The sequence below is a fragment of the Lagopus leucura genome, unplaced genomic scaffold, assembly GCF_019238085.1.
Source record: "Lagopus leucura isolate 7727_CA_CO unplaced genomic scaffold, USGS_WTPT01 Super-Scaffold_100159, whole genome shotgun sequence".
NCBI lineage: Eukaryota > Metazoa > Chordata > Aves > Galliformes > Phasianidae > Lagopus > Lagopus leucura.
In genome coordinates, this window is record NW_024962335.1 from 12,763,649 (window position 1) to 12,787,725 (window position 24,077).

A 24,077-nucleotide genomic window follows, 5' to 3' on the forward strand; every position below is an offset into this window, starting at 1 on the left:
GTTGGCGAGGTGGAGTTGGGCCCTGGATTTATTTCAGGTAGCTTGGAGTGAGGCAGTCATGCCAGTCAGCTGGCTTTGCCCACATTAACAAAATGCATCCAGCCTGCCTGTGATGAGCTGGTGGGGCTGGGCCTGACCGCTGGCATGGGTGCAGGCCTGCAGCCAGCCGCTTGTTTTGCTGGCAGCAGCTTGGGAATCAGGTGAAGGAGTAAGAAGCTGCAGTGCAGCATTACGGGAAAGCCTGCTCCAGAGACTTCCTTCCTACCCCTGCCAGTGCTGCAGCGGCTGGCTGGCACTCTGTGCCCAGTGCTTGTCCTTCCACATGCGTGTGCTGGCTGGAGTAAAGGTTGATCTGGATAGCTTATTTTTTAAATAGTCTGTTGCTGTGCTGCCTCTCAGACCCATGCAGGGTAACCTGATGGGATGCCTGAGAGCAGGGCATGCTCCTCAAGGAAGTGGCTTTGGAAGGAGGGATGCTGGAAGTGTGGGGGTGCTGCCGCAACCTGGGCCTGCCTGTGGAACTCGTAGGAAAGCTCTGGGGATACCGTGGGTACCGCTTAGGCTGGAGGGGTGGTGCAGGCTATTGCTTGGCCCACGGCTGCTGCAGGAGGAGGCACATCTTGCAGGGTTCAGCCTTGCTGCTGGGCAGCCTCGCTGCGGTGGTGTCAGTGTCGAAATGCAGCGTCTGCTCGGGAACGCTCGCAGCCCGGCTCTCGGACGGGCGCTAAGTACATTGACGCCTTAGGCGTTAATGAACGCTTAAATGAGCCAATCTCCGAAGGCTGCGCGGACTTTTCCAGCCGAGCCCCGCTCCCGCTTTGCTGCGGCCCCTTTAAGGGCCTTCCTCCCCCTCTCCTCCCCCCCCCCCGCACCATATTGAGGAAGGGGAGGGAATGGGGGGGAGAGGGTCACGCGCGGGCGCGGGCGCGCGCGAGCCGGCGGGGGGGCGGGGCGGGGCGGGGCGCGCGGGATTATTATGGGCTGCGGGCGCCGCCGCCGAGGCGCACAAGATGGAGCTGTCTGCAGTGGGGGAGCGCGTCTTCGCCGCCGAGTCCATCATCAAGCGGCGCATCCGAAAGGGGGGGGGGGGCGGCCGGCCCGGCCCGGGGGGGGTTGGGGGTGGGGGGGGGGTGAAGTCCTCGCCTCAACCTCCCGTCTCACCCCCGCGTCTCCTCCGTGTGTTTTGCAGGGCCGCATCGAGTACCTGGTGAAATGGAAGGGCTGGGCCATCAAGTGAGTGCGGGGCGACGGGTTGGGGGGGTGCGGGGGACCGCGGGGAGGTGAGCTCCGCTCTGACCCGCGTCGCGGTGCCGCCCGGCAGGTACAGCACCTGGGAGCCCGAGGAGAACATCCTGGACTCCCGCCTCATCGCCGCCTTCGAGCAGAAGTGAGTGAGCGAGCGAGCGGGCGGTGGGGGGCTGCGGGAAGGGCCCCCCCGGGACGGCCGTAACCCTTGGCTTTGCCTCCCCGCAGGGAGCGCGAGCGGGAGCTGTACGGGCCCAAGAAGAGAGGACCGAAGCCCAAAACTTTTCTGCTGAAGGTAACTCTTATTTACATCCCTCTGGCCTAGCGTGGCGCATCCAGCCCCTCACCGTGCCCTCGGTGCTTGGCCTGAGCCGGGGGCGGCGGGGCCCCCTCACGGCCTCTCCCCTCGTGGCCCCTTCTCTTCCCTTAGCACGCTGTTCCCCACACCCCGCTCGCTGTGGGAGCTCCCATCTGTGAGCTGCAGGCACTGGGGAAGGAGCGGTGCTTTGGTGCCCCAGTAGACCCCTCGCCGTCATCCCAGCCTGCTTGCAGCGACTGTAGTCCCAGTGCAGCCCTGACCCCTCGATTTTACTCTTTTTTTTTTTTTTTTTTTTAACTAAGAAATGTGTTAGCTGGGGGGAGTGCTGTGGGTGTGTTAGCCCAAAGGCAGAGCTGCATGCTTTGCTCCCTTCTCCTTCCACGAGCATTGCGGTTCAGACAAACTCGGACAACGCACCTCAGTGTGACTGAGGCAGGTAAGGGAGATCATAGTTTCGATCCCATATGAAGCCCTGGAACATCTGTGCAGTGAGGTATCTCCATCACCAGCTCTGTCTGGAGCTCACAGCAAGTCCTCACCCCTCTGCATGTTTTCCCGGTGGGTTAACGCTCCCCTCTGCCTGGCAGCAGCAGGAGTTTCGCTCCGGTTAGCCTAGTGCTTGGACTGAGTGAGAGGGGTAGGATGTCGTCTCTGCTTCCTGAAACAAATGGGGGAAAGGTAGGAATGGGCGCATGCTGATGCCCTGAGCAAAACTCAGGGGACACGGTAATCCCCTGAAAGTCCCTCCTTCGATGTCCTCCGCCTGTTTTTCTGCTAACAGCTTTCTGCATCTGCAACCTGAAAGCTACAAACGCAACTGATGGGTGCCACCTCGTAATCTTTGTGCAGGGAAGCTGGGCTATGTGGTTTTTCTGGCAGTCATGCATTAAGTGAAACCCTGGTGTTTAGGTTTCCAACAATGCAAAGGAAAGCTGAAAGGGAAACCACCGCCTTAAAATAGTTCTCCACTTGAATTAAAAAGCGCTGGGATTTGTAACACCTGACATCGTTCAGCAGTAGGGAAGTGTTGTCTTTGTTTATTCTGTGCTTTTGACACTACTGTGTATAATCAGTTTCTTTTCTTTTGATTCTGAGTGGAGTGTGGAAAAATCTATCGCCAATTTTTCATTCGCATTCGCACAACAACAAAATCCATTACAAAAAAGAGAAAAAGCAAGAAAAAAACAAAACCTTGTTCCTCCTCTTCTCCCTTTGCTCTTTAAACCCCTCTAAACTTGGAACCTGAATTATTCAACAGCATCCTTTGAATCACATCCCTGACAAGTTCCTGCGGCACATCTTCCTTCTGCCAGCTTCTCAAACATTACCCAAAACCTGTAGGTTTGTGCAGCTGGTGCAGTGCTCTGAGGAGGGTGGAGCTGTCAGGAAGGTGCCTGGCTGAGGGAAGCATAGATCAAGCAGAGCCCTGGTACTCTCTTTCCAGAGTGGGGACAGAGCTGGTTCAACTGCTGGTGTTCCACTTGCTGCTTTTTGCTACTCCAGAACCTGCCCTAAAAATAACGCCCTGGGGCAGGCAGCAGGAGGTAACTCAATCTCTGCCAGCCCTATCTCAGCTTCTCTGAGCTCTGTTCAGGCAAATTGCAAGCAGCATGGCTGCCACCAGAATGGTTGAGACCAATGTGCATCTTGATCAACAATTCTGACCTGCTGAAGGTTGGCCTTTGCCAACCCCACAGCACTGCTCTGCCTCATGCGTCGCTGACAGCGTTTTTGGTTCTCAGCTTCCAGTGAGAATTTCAGAAGCAGGGGAAGAAATTTGACTCTTGCATCCCAGAGGGAGTCTTTGAAGTTGGCAGTAAGAACAATATTCTTTTTGATCTGCTAGCTGAACAGATTAGGCCTGGTGAAATGACGTTGAAGTGGGAGCCTGGCCTAGGGCTGCCTTGGTAGCCTGCCTGCCCTCGGCTTGGTGGCTTGCTAGGATCTCCCATATGTGACAGGGCTTAAACTTGGGCTTCTGAGTCTCCAGTAAGGCATGGAAATAAGTGCTCCCACGTGTCACCATTCCCTAGCCTGGGGGTGTTTCGATTTGCAGATGGGGATAGGTTTATCCAGGGATTAGCTGTCAAAAGCTGCAGATAGGCACCCGGGGGGATTTACAGAACGCATTCCAGCAGGTTAGAGGCCCGCGCCTTTGGAAGAGCTTTGAAAAGCTACATCTTCAGCCACCTGCTGCCTTTGTGAACTAGGCTACTGTTGCTGAAAGCTGCCTAACACTTGCCCTTTCCATCAGGCTGCTGAGGGCAGTCACAGGCCGGGCGTTGTGATATCGCTATCAAGATGGCCGGCATTGCAAGAAACCCCTTCAAACCTCAGCTGCAGAATTTGGGGGCAGGAAATGGGACTTGATCCTCTGCATGCTAGGGGCAAACTTTCCCACAGCTGACTGAGCTCAGGCTTGGCGGGAGGCTGTCATTCTTGGGAGGCTCCTGGTATGCCGTAAGCTTTGTGCTGAGCACTCGGAACGGGCAGCGCTGCACACGAGGCTCTTGCTGCAGTGCTTAGATGTCTGCAGAAGGTTTCCTTGAGGACAGCTTGTGCAAGGTTAGAAAGCAATATCGACCTGTCATGTACACTGTAGTGATCTTCCTCTCTCCCTCTGCTTGGTTTGCTCTTTATGTTTTGCTTTTCCCTCGGCACTCCGCTGCGAGGAACGCAAAGCTCACCCACTAATCTAATAAAGTGTAGTGAGTGCTATTAAGAGACAGAGCCCAGTCTCCAGGCTCAGTGGGTGGCTAGCAAAGGCTCCTCCTCGGGATGGCTGCAGATACACGAAAGGAAAAAAAGGCTGGAGAAGGTTAATGGAGGGATAGGTAACAGAGCAGAGTGAGAGGGGACGTAGGGGCAGAGCAGCGTGTTGTTCTGTCACTTCGCCCTTCCTTGAACTCTGAAGCTGGAGTTGGGTTTCTTTTGATCTCCTCCCTGTTCGTAAATTATCCCCGGGCGGTTTGAAAACAGTCTGTTCCCCTTTGTGGCATTTTGTTCCCCTATCCAGTAGGGAAGCTGTAGTTTATGGCGGTGTTGCTCGGGAGAGCTGTGCTATGAACTGGCTTGCCATTGCCTTGTCACTTGGAAGGCTGCAGAAGAAAAAGGGTAGTAAAAAGGCAGAATGGCAGCCAAAAAGGGGAAAGAAGAGCTGGTCGGAGCAAGGACTGTGGGAATGCAGGTGGAGAATAAAAGACAAAGCAGAACCAGTAATGTATGAGAGAGCGGCGCGACTATGGTGCAGCAGTGGTGCTGGAAATCACTTGATTCTGAAGTAATCAGCTAGAAATCTGCTGCTTTGCAAGGTCTTTTTTTCTTTTTTTAACCTCCCTTCCCCTTTCAGATTGCAAAGGTTTTGATACAAATCAGGTAAGCAAGCCTTCACAAAGCACGTGTCAGTGCATGTGCTTGTGTGCCTCAGTGCGTTCAGGGAATGAATGAACAAATATGCGTGCTGGGCCTCGAGGGACATTTATTCAGAAATAGTAGGGAACAAGGGAGATAATACTTGTTCCCAGAGGCAATGGGAAAGAGCTGCACAAGCTAAATAAAGGTGATACAGATCCCAAAAAGGGAGTGGGGGGAAGGGAAGCAGTTGCCTTGCTCCCGTGACAGAGCACTGCAGCAAGCCTCCAGAAGCTGCTCCTGATGTAGGCTGAGCTGTAAGCAGGCAGCAAATTACTTATGTACATGCTGAGTACTTCTTCGGTGGTGAGCAAATCCTGCGGGTGAGAACAGCAAAACCCCAAGAGGTAGCTTCCATTTGGAGAAGTTCTCAGCTGAGTAACTCGCTGGTGATGCAGCTGAAAGGATTAAACAGGTTTGGTTTTAAAGACTTTGTGCTCATGCAGCTCTTGAGCGTTTTAGTGTCGTGGGTCTGAAGCAGGGAGCTGCCAACCTGAATGCTGAGTCTTCTGCAACCCAAAGGTGCAAGTCGCTTAAAGTTGGAAGCCAGAGAAGGAAATGACTGAGCCCCGAAAACATGCTGTCCTCAGCAGGGAAGAGGCTCGAGTTTGTATAGCTGATGCCTGAATAAACCTGATCCTGTAGTAGGAACACTGATCTTTGCAAGTGAGATGATGGTGGGGGCTGGTCTTAGATAGAGCATCTTGATACTATTTTTCTTGAAACCTTACCTGGAAAAACAAGCTGAAGGTAAGTTGTGTATCTGCATATTGTTCATTGAAACCGGCACTGAAGCTGGTCGCTGGGGACAGCACCTGGGGAGGGCCTGCCTCACCTCACTGCTTAACAGCCTGGCCTCAGCAGTCCGTGGTTGGTGTAGGCTGCTCAGAAAGTACCAAAACTGGAATTTAACGAATGCGGGGAGGAACTGGAAACACAGACACACAGACAAACAAAGGAGACCCGGTGGTTCTGGCGCACTGGGAAGGTCCCAGCCATGTGCGTTGGTCTGTGCTAGCTGCTCTATAAGCACCAAACAAAGACAGGTCTCTTCGTCAAAGCAAGACAGGGGCTGATTAATGAGCACAGGCAGAGAATGTGGAGTCAGTGGGACTTCGGAAGTGGCTGAGCAGCAACTGTCCCAGCATTATCATTTTTTTTTTCCTTTCAGTTGTTGGGAAACTCTACCAAGGAATTCAGGGTGTAGAAAGCAACTGTGGTTGTTGGTAACTGCTTCCTTTAAGCTGGAGGGCCAGGGCAGACAGAATCATATCTAACTATTAATTTTCTGTACTGTTCAGGGCACGGAGTGATGTGTGAGGCTGAGTGGCACAGATGAAACTTTGGTTTGCATTTTCACATGTTACAGGGGACAGAGGCCTCTTGGTCACAGTCCTTTTTAAATCCAGGATGTACACAGCACTGCAGGGAACAACCTGATGTTAGCCAGGGAGGAACAAAATGTCTTCACATCCCTGTTCTCTGCTTGTTCAGGGTCTTCTGTGACTCTTGCTGGGCCCTCGGTGGGAGTCGAGGGGCAAAGGGCTCTGAGCTCATTGTGTGAAAGGAAAGGGCGCCCGGGCCCCTCGCTCAGATCTGTTAGATTGCTGTCTTGACAAGAACATTTTTTTCACCAGGCGTTCCTTCGGTAGGAGGCACAGCCTGCAGGGTGACAAAGGAGATGGTGTTGGAGTACTTAAGCTCTCAGCTGGCAGGCAGCCATCCCGATCTTGGCTGGTGCGAGGGGGCAATCGGAGAGAGAAGTCGGGGAAGAAAAGCAGCTGTCTGTAGCACTGCAATTCTTGTTGTGCCCACGAGGTGGAGGAAGCTACTTGCTAGCTGGGTAATGACGGGAGAGGGGGTTCATCCCAGCTCCAGGTGTGGGCTACTTCTGCTTCCAAGAACCAGTGAGAGGCATAGAGATGGGGTTTTGTTGGGGTGAGGAATGGTACGCGGGAGGCTGCATGAGGAGTGGGCTGTATGGTGTTCCAACGGACAAGGCAGTGCCTTGTTTGCACTGCAGGATAGGGATAGGCAACTTATTTGAAAACTCAGCTCCAGATCTCTGCGGTTCTTGCTCTTAGCTAAGACAGCTTTATGAGATCACCATCACCCACCTCCATGTTTCTCAAGACCCACATTCACCCTGTTTGGTGGAGCAGGCAAGTCTGGTTGTGGGAGCTACCTGGATGTAGTTCTCTTTGCCTTCCTCTTGTCTCATGCTCATTTCCAGAGCATGCGGGGCAGCTCCCCTCCCTTGGGACTAGTACTTAGTTTAGGATGCTAACTCAACAGAGGCCAAACAGTTAGTGCTGAGGATTACCAACTATTAGGAACCGTTGCTTGTAACATGGCTGGAGCCTGGCAGTTTTCTCTGCGGGGAAATACATGCCAACAGGGGGGTAATTAGCTGCACATAAAGAATCTGGATACTCTCCTTTGCTTGTACAGGGACTGTGCCACAGCTCCCAGCAATCCACGCTTGCAGACAGCACATACATTCCACCCCATCTCCCCATGCAGTCCTTAGCATGCTTGTTGCCACATGATGGTGGCATCTCTCCGCTGTCATCAGGCTGGGGATGAAACTGGGAGTTGGGTGCTGAAAGTGGGAGCTCACAGTGTTGGAGCTGACACTGAGAGCATGCAGGGGGAGTGATGAGCTGGCTCATCCCTTCTGTGGAGCAGACTCATAGGGGCACGTTGACTCACCAGCGGATTGAGTAGGAGGATGGTGTGGACTCGTGCTCGTCATTTATGTAGATATAGATGTGATATGGCATTTCCCTTCAGCGTGAGGCAAGCAGTGTTTGATCTGGGATTTGGCTGCACTTAGGCTACCTCTCTGACCCTGTTTTTGTCTCTCTCCCCACCACCGCAGGCTCGGGCCCAAGCGGAGGCCCTCCACATTGGGGATGTACACTTTTCTGTCAAGCCTGGTTCTAGCACCTCGTCTCCCAAGCTCCACTCCAGCGCCGCAGTGCACCGGCTCAAGAAAGACATCCGGAGATGCCATCGCATGTCCCGGCGTCCCCTGCCCCGTCCCGACCCCCAGAATGGTGGAAGCGTGGGGGGGGGGGGCTGGCATCCGTCCTCCCGTCTCACCCTTCTCGGAGACCGTCCGCATCATCAACCGTAAGGTGAAACCCCGTGAGCCCAAACGCAGCCGCATCATCCTCAACCTCAAAGTCATTGACAAAGGTGGGAAGCCAGCCAACGGGGCCGGGGCCCTGGCTCGACCCAAGATCCCTTCCCGAAACCGTGTCATCGGTAAGAGCAAAAAGTTCAGTGAGAGTGTCCTCCGCACTCAGATCCGCCACATGAAGTTCGGCGGCTTCTCGCTTTACAATAAGCCGTCTGCTGCGCCAGCCCCCTCTCTGGAGGGCAAGGGGGAGGCCGAAGGCTCCCAGGCGGCCTCCTGTGGGCTCATGATGGGCTCCACCCCGTACGATGCCCCCAGCTCCAGCTCCTCTGGCTGCCCGTCGCCCACGCCCCACTCCTCTTCTGACCCGGATGATTCTCCTCCGAAGCTGCTCCCCGAGACCCTCAGCCCGGCCATCCCCGACTGGCGCGAGTCAGAGGTCCTCGACCTCTCCATCCCACCTGAGTCAGCTGCCACCAGCAAGCGTTCTCCCCCTGGAGGCTGCAGCGGGGCGCAGACGCCCTCCTTGCCCCTTTCCTCTTCCGACCCAGAGCTGGAGGCCGGCGACTGGCGTCCCGAGATGTCCCCTTGCTCTAATGTGGTGGTCACGGATGTCACCAGCAACCTGCTCACGGTCACCATCAAGGAGTTCTGCAACGCGGAGGATTTTGAGAAGGTGGCGGCGGCGGGTGGTGGGGGAGGCGGCAGCAAGTGAGCCAGCCAGATCCCCCTGCTCCAGGGATGTGGGGGTTCTACCTGCGAGAAGTCGTGGTGTGAATGGCTGTCCTTGGTTCTCTCCTTCTCCCCTGCGCTGTCCCTCTGCCCTCACGGCCACCCTTCCTCCTCCCCCTCCTGCCCGATCCCTCTGGTGCAGAGGCCAGAGTGTTGCAGTGGGGGGAGTCAGGAGGCAGGGTGGGCCGTGGTTGTTTGTCCTTGAATGTGGTGGTGTCCAACTGGCAGCGGAGCCTTTGGGGTGAGCGTGTTTCTGTGTGCCTGCGGGGTGGCAGGGGGGCTGCACCTCCACCCCTTCCCCTTCCATCTTTGAGTGAAGAGGAGCTCCAGACCCTCAAGAGGTGGGTGGAAGGAGAGCTGGAGCCTACATCCCTGAGCCTTTTCCCACAAGGTGCACACAGTCTCTTCCATTCCTGTATTTTTCCCCTGCCGTGACCTGGATCCTACCGTCCTTGCCTTCCTTGGCCCGTGGCCTGGATCTGCCATCTCTGTGCTGCAGTGACAGATCCAGATGTCCCGCAAGGAGGAGAGGGGTGTGAGGTGAAGTGTCATAGCTGCAAGGTGCTCATGACAAAGCTGGGGTGGCTGAGAGAGCCCCACACAGCAAACATCCCATGGTGGCTTCTCTGTTCCTGCAACTATCGGTGCTACCTTGGCAGTTGTATGGTCACTTTTGGGCAGCCTGGTGTCTCCTCTTCCCCTGCATCTTCCAGCGTGCTCAGCTTTGCAGGTGGAATGGGAGAGAAGGGGAGCCTGCCTCCAGCCAAACCTTCCTCCTGGCATTTCATCACTTGCACTTGTTGGGGGAGAGGGAATCAAATACCCCTCTCCCCCTCCAGCCCTTCTGTGGTGGGAGTGGGAGCACCCGTCCTTCGGTCTGGGAGGAGATGGTGGTCTCCTGCCTCCTCAGCAAGCTTCCCCTGAACCTTTTTGCTCCCTCAGAGGGAAGGATGGGTGCTAAGTTGGGTGGCGTGCTCTACCCACTCCCTCTCATCTCTCCTGCTCCCCTCTCTCTGTCTAGGATGTCTTGGAAGGAGTGTTCCCCTCTGTTTTTCCAGGATCTGAAGTGGCCCCTTACAACTGCCATCAAAGGTGCTAACAAAAAATTGCTCTCACATCATAAGCACGCGTGCTGGCTCTCTCTGAGAGCACCTCTGGGTTGATACAGACATTCCTTCTCCTTGGCCCTTGCAAGTAGGAGCAAGGGAGATCACAGCTCTTTCCCTGATGCTCTTGTCATGCCCCAAACGAGCTCTCTCCTCTACCTGCCACTTCTGGCTTGCTTATCCTAAGCATCGTGGTGAGACGCCACTCCTTCCTCTCCCTTCTCCTCTACTTGCATGTGGTTGGGCTGTAGGGGCGAGGAAAAGATGCTGATGGATCAACCCGTGGGAGAGCCTCCCCTCCCAGCCCTGTCCCCACTGCTGGGCTTGGGGCAGGGGGGTTTTACTTCTACATCTGTGGTGCAGAGGTGGGAAAGGGTGGAGAGAATTCCCCACTCTGAGGCCTGCAGCTGTGCCCTGAGCGGGTGAACACGAGCGGAGCCGACCCTTTGGTGCTTCTGCATGAGGGACAGGGTGCTGGCAGCCGACTGCTCTGGCAGTGCTCCTGCCTGGAGCTGTCATTTTGTGGTCTGAGGGTAGCAGCGAGGTGGTCTGTGGGATAGAACTGGGGTGGCAGAAGGACCGACTGACCGCTGACTGTAATTAGAGCCTCTCTAATTGCAGCTCCTCAGTGGGTGCAGTGAATGCCTTGCTGCCTGCCCACAGGAATGCCTCGCAGCGGATGGGGTTTGTGTTGGGTTCAAAGGGGCTCCAGGTGCTGCGATCTCCACCCTTGGCACACCTCTTTGTTTCTCTTCCCTTGTTTTAAGAGCTCAGCAGGTGCTTTGGGGATGCGGCTGCATTCACAGCTGAAGTCAGGGGCAGGGAGAAAGAGACTTCCCTGATCCATTCACCCAAGCTAAGGCTTCCTATAACGTGTTGGACTCGTGTGCGTGTCTGTATTAATACCTGCCTGTATTCTTTGTGTTCTTACTTTTGCATCTTTCCTGTGCCTGGCACACCCAGGGTCCCTTATTTGAGCATAGCCTATCCACTGCTTCAAGGATGAGCAGTCCGTAGTTCAGGGGAAAAGCTCTTCCTTAGGGAATCAGCGAGGAGATGCTTCTCTTTTTTCCCCTTGTAAGCAACAACAACAAGAAACCACAACTATTTGGAGGCTACAGGATAAGAGGAGCTTTATGGGGTGGATGCAAACCGGCCTGTCACCTTAGGTTGTTCAGTTGCTGTTTGGTGTGTATGTGGTGATGTGTTTTGTTCTGTGATAATGAGGTTCTGAAACAAATCGGAGCGTTTAAGTGGGAGATAAAAGGGAACTTTAATAGGAAACTCTCGATGTGTTGTGGCCAAGGTGCGTTCGCTTGGCAGACTTCTTTTCTCCGGTGTCTCTTATATGGTGTTCTTTAGGGGCGGGGGGCAGGAACTGTGTAGTTGAAGGGGTTTTGCCTTTCTCCGGAGTGACAAGCAAAGGGGACCGTCTGAAGAGCACACAGTGGGTCATGGTAGGGGTGCTGTCGTGGCAGGGAAGCTCGTGCGGTACATGCTCTTTGCGGAGGAGGAAAGGAGTGCCATCCAGCTTGCAGACACAGCTCAACCGCCTGCGCGACGCATCGCTCCCCGGTTGCGTCGCCAGGTGGGAATCAAACCCTGAACCTCTGGATCTGGAACACAGATCCCCTGCTGCTTCCAGGTAGAGGCTGCTATCTGGAAGTCTCCAAGTGCCCTCGGGTGGACGCGCCGCTTGGGGCCGGCCAACCGACCTTCATATTCATGTGGGTTACGCTCTTCCTCCTCAGTTTTTGCCCTTGCTCTTTAATGGAGATGGGAAGGAAGATCCATCCGTTGCCCTTTGGAAAGGGCTTGAGGTTGAGGGGAGGAGTTCATTTGAAAGTATCCCCTTCCCTTCCCCGTACACCCTAGGAAAAAAAAAAAAAACAAAAACAGGGAGATATTCTCTGTGTCTGTGCCATGTTTGTTCTCTTGTCGTCGTGTTTTTAGAGGAGATTTTATGATGGAGTGGAAAAAGTGAAATGATTAGTTTTGCATAAAAAAAAAGAGAAAAGCTTAAAAAAAAAATTTCTACAGGGAGAGAGAGAGCGAGAGAGTTTAAAAATGAATAATAAATGCGGTGATTGCACAAACTGTAGCGGTATTAGGCGGTCCTTAGAGAAAAGAGTATTTTGTAGTATCGAAGCATGTGTGTCTGGGATGGTGTTTGGTTGCTTGACCCGGAGGGAAAGGCATCCTGGGACTGGCAGCGATCTCCGAGTGGAGAAGGCGAGTTGCGTGTTGGAGGAACCCCGTCTGTCTGCAGCCCCCTCTGCCCGCGCCTCCCACGTGTTGGAGTTCCCTTCCCTCCCATTCCTCTCCTGTGAGCTAAGGTGGAGTCTCCAAATGGTTTTTCTGGCCGAGCAGCCCTCAGCAGTGGCCGCTCCTGGCCCACCACGTGGAAACAGTTGACTTTCTTTGCATGCACGGCAAGCTGCTAAGATTCGGGGTCAGCATGTACCTTTCCTGCCAGATCGCCGCCTTTTCTCCCTTCCCCTTGTCAGAGCAGGATGTAGCACGGTGGGCTCATCTGGGAAGAGGATGCACCTCCCCTCCGTGGGGTCTTTTTAAACTGGGGCAGGGGAGGTTTAGGTTAGATGTTAGCAGGAAGTTTTTCACCCAGAGGGTGGTGATGCACTGGAACAGGCTGCCCAAGGAGGCTGTGGATGCCCCATCCCTGGAGGCATTGAAGGCCAGGCTGAATGTGGCTCTGGGCAGCCTGGTCTGCTGGTTGTCAACCCTGCACATAGCAGGGGGGTTGAAACTAGATGATCATTGTGATCCTTTTCAACCCAGGCCATTCTATGATTCTCCCAGTGTTGGGTAGGGAATGGCAGTTTTCTTGCAGGATTCACCACATCAGGTCAGAGAACCCAGCCCCATCCGCCTGTCCCATCCCTGACTGTCACCCGTCTTCAGGGCAGGTGAAGGAGCACTCAGGCTCTGCTGAGGTTGAGATGCACACCCTCTTCTCCAGGTTCTCTCTGGGGAGAGGAGGGCTCCAATGGGGTTTTGCGTGAGAGGACCACGTTCTTCCACTCCTGCTTCCTGGAGTTGTCCTAATATTGTCCTAACATTTCAAAGCAAGAGGTGTACCATGGTGCACTTGCTTCCCCATCTGAGATGGTCGTGCGTTCATCTGGTGTGGGGAGAAGGCAGCCACCCAGCTCCAGGGGACACTAGGACAGATTTTCTCACCTGGACTTCTCTTGGCTTAGCAGCGGTAGGCAATGGGCAAAGTGCTGCCTCCTGCAGCCTGTGCTGTTCCTGGGGATTTTCTCTTCTCTCTGAGCTCTGTCAGTGCTTCCCACAGCTTTCGACTTGGACCCGCCACCTCCTGGCTCATGCTTTTCTCGCTAAGCAGTGCGGGACCAGAGAGGTGTGCAGACAGAGATGCAAGCTCCTTCCAGCGTGGAAAACGAGCAGACTGTGGTGAGCCGCTATTGCGTTTTCAGCAGAGAAAAGGGAGCATTTCTCCACATCTCCCCTTTCTGAGATTCCCAGGGAGATTTATGAGATAATAATTGAAAGGCAAAATAGAACGCCACCAATCCTGCTCTTCACCAGGTAGGAGCTGTCTGTGAGCTGAGTCTTCCTAGGGATTCCACTCCCTTTCCCAGCCAGTCTCCACGAAAGGGGCTCCGGCAGCTCCTGGCACTCGGAGGTGGCCGCATCCCAATCCCTCCTGGTGGGGATGAGAATGTCTTCCCTGGGCTCTGCCCTGCTGAGGGACACTGCCCCAGGTCCCCGCACTCCTGCCTGCTGTGGGGCAGCGTGGGAGCAGATCCTTCCCCCAGGGAGGTGTAACAAGCCTGGAGCGCGTGCCTGGCTACGTGCTGATTTTCCCCTTCCCCACCTTCCAACAAGACCTTTCCTTCCTTGCCTGGCGCATCCTTTTACTCCAATGTCGCTTGCTTTTTGCTGCATCTTTCAATAGCCCAATAATCGTGCAAGAGCTGGGATCTTATTTACTTTTTTATATAGAAATCTATAAAAGAAATGCCCCCTTCCCTCTCCCCTACCCCCTTCTCCCCACCGCCCTCCTCTGCGCCGTGCTGCCGAGGGCTGGGTTTGGGGCTGGGCGTTAGGAGCCGCAGAGCTCTGCTGGGGGACAGAGGAGGGCTGAGCATGGCTTTGGAAGTGCCCTTCTCCGTGCTTCCTGCCCTAGGTGGCTCCAGCAAGCATCTCGATGCTGTGGGTTTGAGCAAATAAGTGGCTTTATTTTTAATTTTTTTTTTTAATTATTGTTTTTTGTAAGGTCCACCCCAGAGCACATGGTTTCTTTTTGGGAGGGACAGATGAGAGGAGACGCTGTCTCCATCCTTGCCTGCTCCCCCTTTGCTCATCCATCCGCCCCTCCATCCTCTGCTTTCCTTCTCACATAGGGTTCGGTCCCCATCTGTGCAGGGCTTGGGTTTCTCCCTTCCTGCAGCTTTCTCCTCCCAGCAGTGAGAGGTTCTGCCCCCAGCCCTTCCGGGAAGCACAGAGGCTCAGGCCATGCTTTTAAGCAGAACCCCTATTCCAGCATTGTTTTTCATTTGTTTTCTTTCTGCATAGATAGCCGCCCAGCGGTGACAAAGGACAGGGCCCTGCCTCATCCTTTTCTCCCTCTCACCCTCCCCAGTGCCAAGCATAGGCTGAAACTCCACAGATTCTGAGCTGTGGCAGCACTGGAGCCCTTTTCCTCCTCATAGAGAAGGTCAGAGCTGCTCCCAGAGCGCTGGGGGCTCCAGTGCAGCCCATCCATCTCCTTACCTCCCTCACTCAGCATACAGAGTGAAGGCGGTCATTTTTTTTTTTTTCGTTGTTGTTGTTTAATTTAAAACAAATATGTATCTTTTTTTTTAATTATTATTTTGGAGGAAAAAGAAAAACATATAAAAATTGTGCACGGATGAATTGTGTATCTATATCTCTCTCTCTTTTTCTTTTGTCTTGCGGTTTTCATTTTTCAATAGAGCGTTTGCCTTTGTTGTTTTCTGTTCCATCCAGTTCCCAGCTGGCTAAACTCTGAGTGGAGGGGGGGGGACACGGTGGGGGGCGATGGGATCGCCCCTGCCCAGCTGCCCCCACACGGAAGCGGTTGGCTCCAGGTTTGGGGTGGGGGTTGTGCTGATGACTCTTGTATTCTCTTGTACATTTTGTTCTTTCTGCTGCTCTTGAATATTGTATCGATGCCAGAAATGGGGAGTTAAAAAAAAATTTAAAAAAATTAAAAAAAAAATTAAAAAAAAAAAAAAGGAAAAAAAAAGACACACACACACACAAAAAAAAAAAATAATAATAACCCCAATAAATTGTTACATTCCAAAAGCTGCTGTTGTCTTACTGTAAGAAACACTGAATGTGCACAATCACAGCCCCAAAGCACCGTGTTGGGCTGGAGCCCATAGAAATGCACAGAGGATGCCAGGAGTTGAGTCGTTCCTGGAAGGGCCCTGCGGTGCATCCACAGCTCCGAGAGTGGCGGGGCAGCTCTCCAGCAGTGACGTGCCTTGGCTCAATGGCAGCAGGGAGCATTGCCCACCCAAACAGAATGTGGCCGAGGCTCAGTGCCACTTGTGTTGTGCTGTTGGGTTGGCCGTGTCTCCCTGTGCTACTGGCCAGTGGAGTGGCCAATAGAGCCATCTTTGGCCCACAGGTTGGGGCTGGACACAGCGATACCTCCAGTGAGGTTCTTCCTGAGCACACAGGCAGATCTGTACCAGTGGGGGGTGATGTAAGCCGTGTTGGTGGGAATGCGAGAGCTGGGAATAGAGGTCTGCATGTAGGATGGGCTGAAGGCTCCTGGCCTGGGCTGGGAGCACTGTGTTGGATCATCCCCTGGGTAAATCATATATAGAATCTATATATCGTACAGAACGGCCTGGGTTGAAAAGGGCCATAAAGATCATCCAGTTTCAACCCCCCTGCTATGTGCAGGGTCGACAACCACCAAACCAGGCTGCCCAGAGCCACATCCAGCCTGGCCCTGAATACCTCCAGGGATGGGGCATCCACAGCCTCTTTGGGCAACCTGTTCCAGTGTGTCACCACCTCTGGTTGAAAAACTTCCCCTTAAATCCCCAGCCTGAGGCCCCAACACCTTTTCCCATCCCACCTTAGGACCCACCCATGTTTTGGGGGTGCCTGCCCCCCAGAGGTGCCATTTGAGCACTAATTGCAGATGGTAAATCTGCCTGAACTGCTTGCTCCAGGCTGAAGGTTTCATTGCCACTGAGCACCAGGGCTGTGCCACGTGTATGTACCGTGGCTCCATGGAGAGGCTGGTTAGGTTAGGATTAGTGTTAGGAACCTTCTCATCCCAGTGTGGGGTTTGGAGCTGGGTGTGATGTAATTGAGCTGATCGCTTTCACCTCACTGCTCTTTTAGGATGAGAAGGAATGGCCTCAAGTTGCACCAGGGAAGGTTTGGGTTGGATCCTAGGGAAAACTCAGAAAGAGCAGTGCTGTAGTGGCAGAGCCTGCCCAGGGAGGTGGTGCACTCACCGTCCCTGGAGGTGTTCTAGAGCCGTGTGGATGTGGCACGGAGGGACGTGGTCAGTGGGCATGGCGGGGGTGGGCTGGCGGTTGGGCTGGGTGATCTTCATGGTCTTTTCTAGTCTTCATGGTTCTATGATCTTGATGCGCTGCGCTGTGCACTCGAGTACTAAGCAAGGAACAAGCAGGTGCCTGAGGTGCCTCATTCACATGACGGATGGAAAGAGTGGGCCGGCTGCACGCACCCGCTCCCCGAGCAGCCCCACATCTCCTTCCTGGACAGCCGCACGGCGCTTCGGACCGCGGGCAGCGCCGGCGCTGCCGTCCCCGTTCCCGGCGGAACGGTGGGGGCGGCCCGGCGGCGGCGGGGGCGGTGCGTGCGGCTCCGGCTGATATAAGCGCGGCGCGGCGGGGCCCGGCGCCGGTGCTGTTGCTGCCGGTAGCGTCCGTTTCTCCATCTGCTGCCAGTCCCTCCGTCCGTGCGTCCATCCATCCTTCCATCCTTCCATCCATCCTTCCTTCCATCCCTCCCTTCCTCCCTCCCTCCGTCCCCGTTTTGTTTTCTCGCCGTCCGCGGGCTCGGGCCCCCCACGCCGCTGCCACCCTGAAGTTTCTGGCGGTGCTGCTGGCGGCGGGCATGCTGGCTTTCCTGGGGGCCATCATCTGCATCATCGCCAGCGTCCACCCGGCGGGCACCGCCGCCCCCGCCGCTCCCACCGCCGCCGACAATGACTCGGCCGCCGCCGCGCTGCTCCCCGCCGCCGACAAGGGGTTGGGAGCGCTGCACGGCCCCGCCGAGGCTCTGGCCAGCGCCGGGCCTCGCCTCACGGGCTCGACGCCGCTGTTCAGCCGCTTCGTCTGCACTCCGCTGAGCGCCGAGTGCCCCGCGGCCGCCCCCGGCCCCGCCGCCGCCGGCCCCGAAGAGCTGCTGGCGCTGCGCAGCGCCGCGGCACAGCTGCGCCGCACGGCGCTGGAGCAGAAAGAGCGCATCCGCATGGACCAGGAGACCATCCGCGAGCTGACGGGCAAGCTGAGCCGCTGCGAGGGCGGCCTCCACGCCGCTCCCCCCGCTGCCGGGCTCCGCGCCGCCCCCCGGCCCGGCACCATGGGGCACCCCCCCGCCGAGCCGCCCGCCGTGCGAGAGCTGGAGGACGCCGTCCGCGCCCTGCAGGAGCGCATCGACCGGATCGAGGTGGGGAGGCCGGGGGAATCCCCCAAGCCCATCCCCCCAAAACCTGCTCTTTCCCCTCCCGATGTTCCCGCCACCCCTGGGGGGCTTTGGGAAGGTCTTCCTTGCCCCCCTTCCCGGCATCGCGGTCCCTGCTCAGGGGATGGGGGTCCCTCAGTGCTCGCCCTTTGCCTCCCGCCCATTCCCCCCATAGCGGGTGGCCCCAAACATCACTTCCTGACCAGCCGCTGCCCAATGTGGGAACCATGGACTGTGTCCAGATGCTGCCCTCCTGCTCAGCCCCATCATGGCCATAAAGCGGGGCTCCTTACAATGGAAAGTGTGAGCGTAGCCCCCCAACCCAGAGGAGTTGAAGAGTTGGGAAAGACCCCAACCCACACCTGCTCCCCTGAGCATCTCTACCATGGTGTCAGCCCATCCTGGGGTCAGTGTCCATTTGTCCATTCCTTGGGGTTAGGATGGGTTCAGTGGCCACACAAACCTGGTGGGGGTTCATGGTTACCTGGAGGCTGGCAGGGAGAAGTGTCCACGCTGGGGGAACGGATGCAGCGGGGTGAAGCAGGCAAGCTTCGGGCATGTGGAGGCTGCTTTTCTTGGGTTATTTCCCCCAGATTGCCATTGCTCCAGGGACAATGTGTTGACCTGGAGGTCAGTTGGGGCCACAGCCACCTGCCAGAAGTTTCACATCAACCTCAACCCCATCCCACCTGGTTCCCATTGCCATCCTGTTCCTGTCTATCAGCACAGTGGCACATTGAGAGCCAGTGCCCCATGAACTTCATTAACAACAGAGGGTTCAGGCAAGGAGATGGCAAAGGGTCATCCGTGCATCTGGGCCTCGTAAGGTATAAAGAGATTGAAATGGAGAGGTGTGGATGGAGGACACCTCCTTGGGGGGCGAGCCTGGCGGTGATGCTCTGGCTGTTGGCAGCAAAGTGATGGATATGGGTATGGACACCCAAACACTGACAGCTCCAAGCGAGACCCAAGGGTGATGGAGACGTGCTGCTGGATTGGCTCCTCCAAGGAAACCCCCGTCCCTTGTGGCGCAGTGGTGGGGGCACGGAGTGCTGTGCCAACAGGGGGCGGGCACACAAGAGGGGGAAGTGTCCAGCGATGGGCCCCACAGGGGGCACCTGTCCCCAGCCCTGCTCTCCCCACTTAGTTGAATGCCGGCACGGGGGGGGAGGGAAGCCACGAGGAGCAGATTTGCCAACGCATTAGTAAATGAAGGCTGTGATCCCCTTACATAAACGAAAGTGCATTGTGCCCAACAATGAGCACCGCCTGAGCCCCCCCGCGGCCGCTGACATTTCACGCGCTGAGCGCTACCTGGCAGCTTTCAATCTTTTCAGCAGCTCTGGTGGCCAACGTGTGCCATGCACCTCCCCCGCTCCCGCTGCCCACTCCCCAGCTGCCCGTGCTGTGGCGGCAGATGGGAGCCCTCCCCACATTGGTAAATAACAGCTGCACAGCTATAATTAAGTGTTTCGCAAAGAACTGGGGAGAAGAGTGCTTGGAGGTGCTTATGGAGATGCAGTGCAGGCTGGGAGCTGGGGGGCTGAGATGGTCCCGTGTCCCCACATCCCACTGGGGTGGTTAGCCTCAGGGATGGGGTGACTGGAGCTGCGGGTGCCACCTGCACTCTTCCCTCCTGGAGAGTCTTTGCTCTCTGCAAGAGCATCCCTAGACGAAGGTGGGTGCTGGAGCTGCCCCCCATGCACCTTCGCCATTGATTTTTGCTTTTCTCTTTGGTTTTCTTTGCAAAACCCATGGAGGGTTTTTGCCTTGGCTGTCCCTGCTAGAGGCTCTTTCAAAGCCCAGAGCTTTGCTGGCACTCGGCAGCATCTCTTCATTTCCAGCCTCAGCGTGCTCCCGCCTGGTCCGGGTCCATTTGTGCTCACGCCAACACCATCTCCTCGCTTCCTCTCCCTGCTACTTTCCCCTGCCGTTTCCATCCGTGGAGGCCACATCCTCCCTGCCCAAGCCTGGCTCAGCTACAGGGAGGTGTGGACAGGGCAGGGGAGTCACTGCCATCAGCCCTGGGAACTGGAGGTGTCCCCGAGTGCCACTGCTGACCCCATTCCTCTTGGCACACATCCTGGTAGCTGGGGCTTTGCCAGCAGATGGGTGATGCTGGCTTTACATTGAACGAGAGCTACCTGCTGACCTGGCACGTGTGCACGCACCCACGCACATGGGCTGAGCTGGGCTAAGAGGATTGCTCAGCCGTGCCACAACAGCAAGCGAGCAGCAGGGTGACCTGAGCTCCCAAAAGTCATTGAGAGCAACCAACGTGACCAACCCCATTTTGTACCAGAGGCTGATGGGACAAAGCCCTTGGGCAAGATCCTGGGTTGTGGTCCCGATGGTGTCATGGGTTGACGTGGTCCCTGTGGTCCACGTGGTGTCATGGGTTGACATATCACAATTTAACCTTCCATGCTGACATGATGTTGAATTTCACCCCACCGCCGAGCGCAGCAGGAGCTGCCATCCCGCCCCAACGGGTCAGCGCCCACCGCCCCAGCGCTCGCCCGCGATGCGCTGCACAGCAAGATGGAGCAGCTGGAGGAGCAGCTCCTGGCCAAGATCCTCGCCCTGCAGAAGGAGAGGCACGCCGCCAACACGGACCGCAGCCAGCAGCAGCATGACATCGAGAAGGAGCTCAGTGCCCTGCAGAACCGAGTGGCGGAGCTGGAGCACGGTGAGTGCTGCCCAAGGGGACAGAGGTGTGGGCTGACACTGAATCCAAGGGCAAACCTGGAGGAGCGCGGGATGGGCACCTTCACTCCTCACCCTTCTCTTCTCTCCTCCCATCTGTGGCATGCAGGAGCTCCAAGCTACAGCCCTCCTGATGCCTTCAAGGTGACTATCCCGGTGCAGAACAATTACATGTACGCCCGCATGAAGAAGAGCCTGCCGGAGCTCTATGCCTTCACCATCTGCATGTGGCTGAAGTCCAAGGCCTTGTCAGGGCTCGGCACCCCTTTCTCCTATTCTGTCCCCACCCAAGCCAACGAGATCGTGCTGCTTGAGTGGGGCAGCAACCCCCTGGAGCTGCTCATCAATGACAAGGTCAGCCCAGCCTTCCCACGCTCTCTACATCCCAGTTCTTGGAGGTTGATTCCCCATCTCTGGAGGTGCTCAAGGCCAGGTTGAAAGGGGCCCTGGGCAGCCTGATCTTGTGGCTGGCAGCCCTGCCCATGGCAAGGATTGGAAATGAATGGTCTTCAATGGCCATTCCAACCCAAAGCCAGTCTGTGATTCTGTGATCCTAAGTGAGTTCCGTGGGAGGTGGCATGGGGGACCACAAGGAGGAAGGGCATGGGGAGGACAGCTCTGCCTGGTGGGTCTTGATGGAGAGAAGCAACAGTTCTGAGTCCCTCAGTGTGATATGCTGGGGCCCATTGGCAGCCCCAGTGAGTTTCATTCTCTTGCTTTCTACCCACAGGTTGCCCAGCTGCCGCTGAGCCTGAAGGACAAAGCCTGGCACCACGTGTGTGTGGCATGGACCACTCGTGATGGCAAGTGGTCGGCGTATCAGGATGGTGAGCAGCGGGGCTCCGGTGAGAACCTGGCTTCCTGGCACGCCATCAAGCCACAGGGCGTCATCATCCTGGGCCAGGAGCAGGTACCTGCTGCAGCCTATAGGTTGCTATGGGTGTGAGCATTCCCAAACGGAGTTTGGGCAGAGGCAGCCCCAAATGGGGTCCGGGGTGGGGACTGTGGGGCTCAGATATGAGGGCTCTCTGCCTTCTCATCCAACACCCAGGTGGGTTTCTTGTCCTCAACATCTTTTCCTCTTCCCTTTCCTGTCCCTCTTCACCTTCACCTCCACGCGGATCCCTCCCTCTCCCCAACTCATCCCCTTGTCCCTGCTCTCCTCCCATCCCCAGGACACTCTGGGCGGCCGCTTCGATGCCACGCAGGCCTTTGTGGGGGAGCTGGCCCATTTTGCTGTTTGGGACCACATGCTGGCTCCAGCGGAGATCCTGGCCTTGGCCAACTGTACCTCGCACCTTCAAGGCAACGTCATCCAGTGGGACGACCAGGCTGTCGAGGTCTTTGGAGGGGCCAGCAAGGCAGCCTTCACTGCCTGCGACGAGGGGAGGAAGGCATGAACGACACTCAGCTCCAGGCTGCCCTTCCAACCCTCCCAGATCAACGAGACCCTCTCACCACCACCACCACCCTATGATGGGGCGATGTTCGAGGCCTTCAGGGGAGGTCCCACGGCAGCCCCTCGCTCCTCCTGCCTCTCACCTTGCCCTGTTTTGTTTTGGGCCCCGGGCACTGGGGATATGGGGGGGCTGGGAGTGGGACATCCCCTACACTTCTTTATTTTCATCGCCCTGACGTCTGGTTTTGTGAGCCTGCTCCCTCCGAGCCCTTCTTCTCCATCAGTCATTCTCCAGAATCGTCCTCCCCCCATAGGATGAAAAAAGTCCTGTGAGTGGGATCTATTTCTTTTATTTTAAGCCTTCCCTGTGCCACATAAGGCAGGGAAAGAGGGTCAGAGACTCATCCTCATGCACCCAGCCCTGGTCAGGGTGGAGGAAATGAAGCAAAAGTGAGGAAAAGGGGCACAGGGAGAGGTGTGCCCCATTGCCCCCCAGCCTTTTGGGGCTGAGCTACTTGCAGGGGTGCTGGCCTCACCCGTGCCTCGGCCCCTGCTTTGTGCTGGCTGGGGATGCTGGTGGCCTTGGAGAGTGCCTGAGGATGTGATGTTTCCTTGCTGGTGTCTCAGTATGTCTATGCCAGGGTTTTTTTGGGGGGAGGTCTCACGGTGTGATGTCCAGCTTCCAGCACTCCTCCAAGCCCAGCATGTCCCACTTTGCACCTCCTGCCCAGGGACCAGGGGGCAGAGGGGACAACCCACCAGGGTAGGGGGGATGCAGTGGGGATGCAGTGCAGCCTCTGTGCCGAGTGGGAAACACTGTGATCTTCATGCCACCCCTCCCACCCCCCCAGTCGCTCGCTTGTGCGTGGCCGTGTCGTGTTGGGACATTTCTTTTGTAACGCTGGCTGTGGGCAATAAACGTGGCGTGTCTGTCAGAGCCTCGTGGGGCTGCAAACCTGGTGGAAAAAGAAGGCAAAAATCCCTGTGGGGATATTGGGTGTATGCCTGGAGGAAGGCAGCAGAGCTCTGGGAGCTCAGGGCTGCAGGATGCTCTGCAGCTCTCACCTAAGGCTGCTCTCCTGGGGGCTTGGAGGCAATTGGGCTGAACGAGGGACGTGGAAAGGCTATAATTTACCCAGGCATTTTAAAGGCTTATGGCAAACTCCCCCGAATAAGGCTCTTAAGGAAATGAAGTCATTATGGAGAGATTAAAAACTAGTTAAGAGGCAGGAAATCAAGAATGGGAATAAATATTTGATTTCCATTCTCAGTGAGGGCTCAGCCCTGATGTTCTGTGGCTGCGTATTCTGTAACTGGGTGGAGAAGGAGAAGCAAGGTGTGGGTTTTGGTTATCTGTGCCCTATGAGAAGCAAAAACTGGTCATAGGGTTTAGGAAAGCAGCTGGGGAGATGGCAGGATGCGAAAAAATCGATGGGGTTGCAAAGAATAATTGCAGTGGCTTACAGATGCTGCTGGCTTCTAAATTAAGCAGAGCCACTGAGGAAAAGAGCTGTGCCTCTCTGAGGGCAGCATACTGGAAAACAATGCTTTGTGCACTAAGACAAGGGAAAATGAGATGGTTCTTAGGAGGGTTAATGAAGGAGAGGTGTAACAGCTGTGCTGAGAGCACACTATGGCCTGGCACCTCTTCCTAAAAGAGGGTTTAAAGCAAAGACATATTGGATGCTGACACTATTAATTATGAGGCTCTGAAGCCATTAATTACAAGGCTTGAGGAGGAAATGCCGTAATTCCCAAGCTGGGAGCTGGGCTGCAATGTGTCCCAGTGGGTGCCACCACGATGAGCCCACTTTGTCCTAACGATGGGGGGCTGCTCTAATTGCCTCCATGTCCTCCTGCAGGCAGGAAGGCTCAGCAGGGCTGTGCTGTGGTGACACACAGCTGGCTGTGTCCCCATTTCCCAGCCAATGATGGGCACTGCAATGCAACCTGATGCTGCCGTGCATCAGTGGCACGTTGTTGTTTTACCAGCACAGAGGTATGAATTCAGGCTTTGCTGAACAGTGCCAGGGTTTCCCATGGGGAACATTTCCCCTCCTCCCCCGGCTACCCTGGAACCACACTGATCAAAACCAAAGCACAATTAATTGCAGGCAACATCACGCAAACGCTCGCATACAACACACAGCCTCAGACAGAGCTCGCACCGACTCGCTGCTTCCCAGCAAAAGTGGGTGAACTACACAGGGATTAAAGCATTAAAAAAAGCACAGAAAGAATACGGTGCTTGAAAGCGCTGTATCCCCAGAGAGATTAGAGTAGCTGCCTGGAGATAGGGTAATGATGGAAAGATCTTCTTCCCAGAGA

The 24,077-nt window shown here is 55.8% G+C and overlaps 2 protein-coding genes across 2 annotated transcripts; both read left to right on the forward strand.

Annotated features, from left to right (window-relative positions):
* Positions 1 to 969: 969 nt before the first annotated feature.
* On the forward strand, positions 970 to 12,611 carry CBX6 (chromobox 6). Its single transcript, XM_042890474.1, is given in 6 exon segments — positions 970 to 1,079; positions 1,190 to 1,233; positions 1,322 to 1,387; positions 1,474 to 1,540; positions 7,857 to 8,030; positions 8,032 to 12,611. Coding segments are annotated over 6 exon segments (1,221 nt in total). The 5' UTR covers positions 970 to 1,010; the 3' UTR covers positions 8,833 to 12,611.
* A 4,259-nt stretch (positions 12,612 to 16,870) lies between these two features.
* NPTXR (neuronal pentraxin receptor) lies at positions 16,871 to 22,493 on the forward strand. Its single transcript, XM_042890475.1, has 5 exons — positions 16,871 to 17,629; positions 20,111 to 20,333; positions 20,460 to 20,704; positions 21,081 to 21,260; positions 21,526 to 22,493. The coding sequence occupies exons 1-5, from the start codon at positions 17,075 to 17,077 to the stop codon at positions 21,748 to 21,750; spliced, it is 1,428 nt and encodes a 475-aa protein (XP_042746409.1). The 5' UTR covers positions 16,871 to 17,074; the 3' UTR covers positions 21,751 to 22,493.
* The last annotated feature ends 1,584 nt before the right edge of the window (positions 22,494 to 24,077 follow it).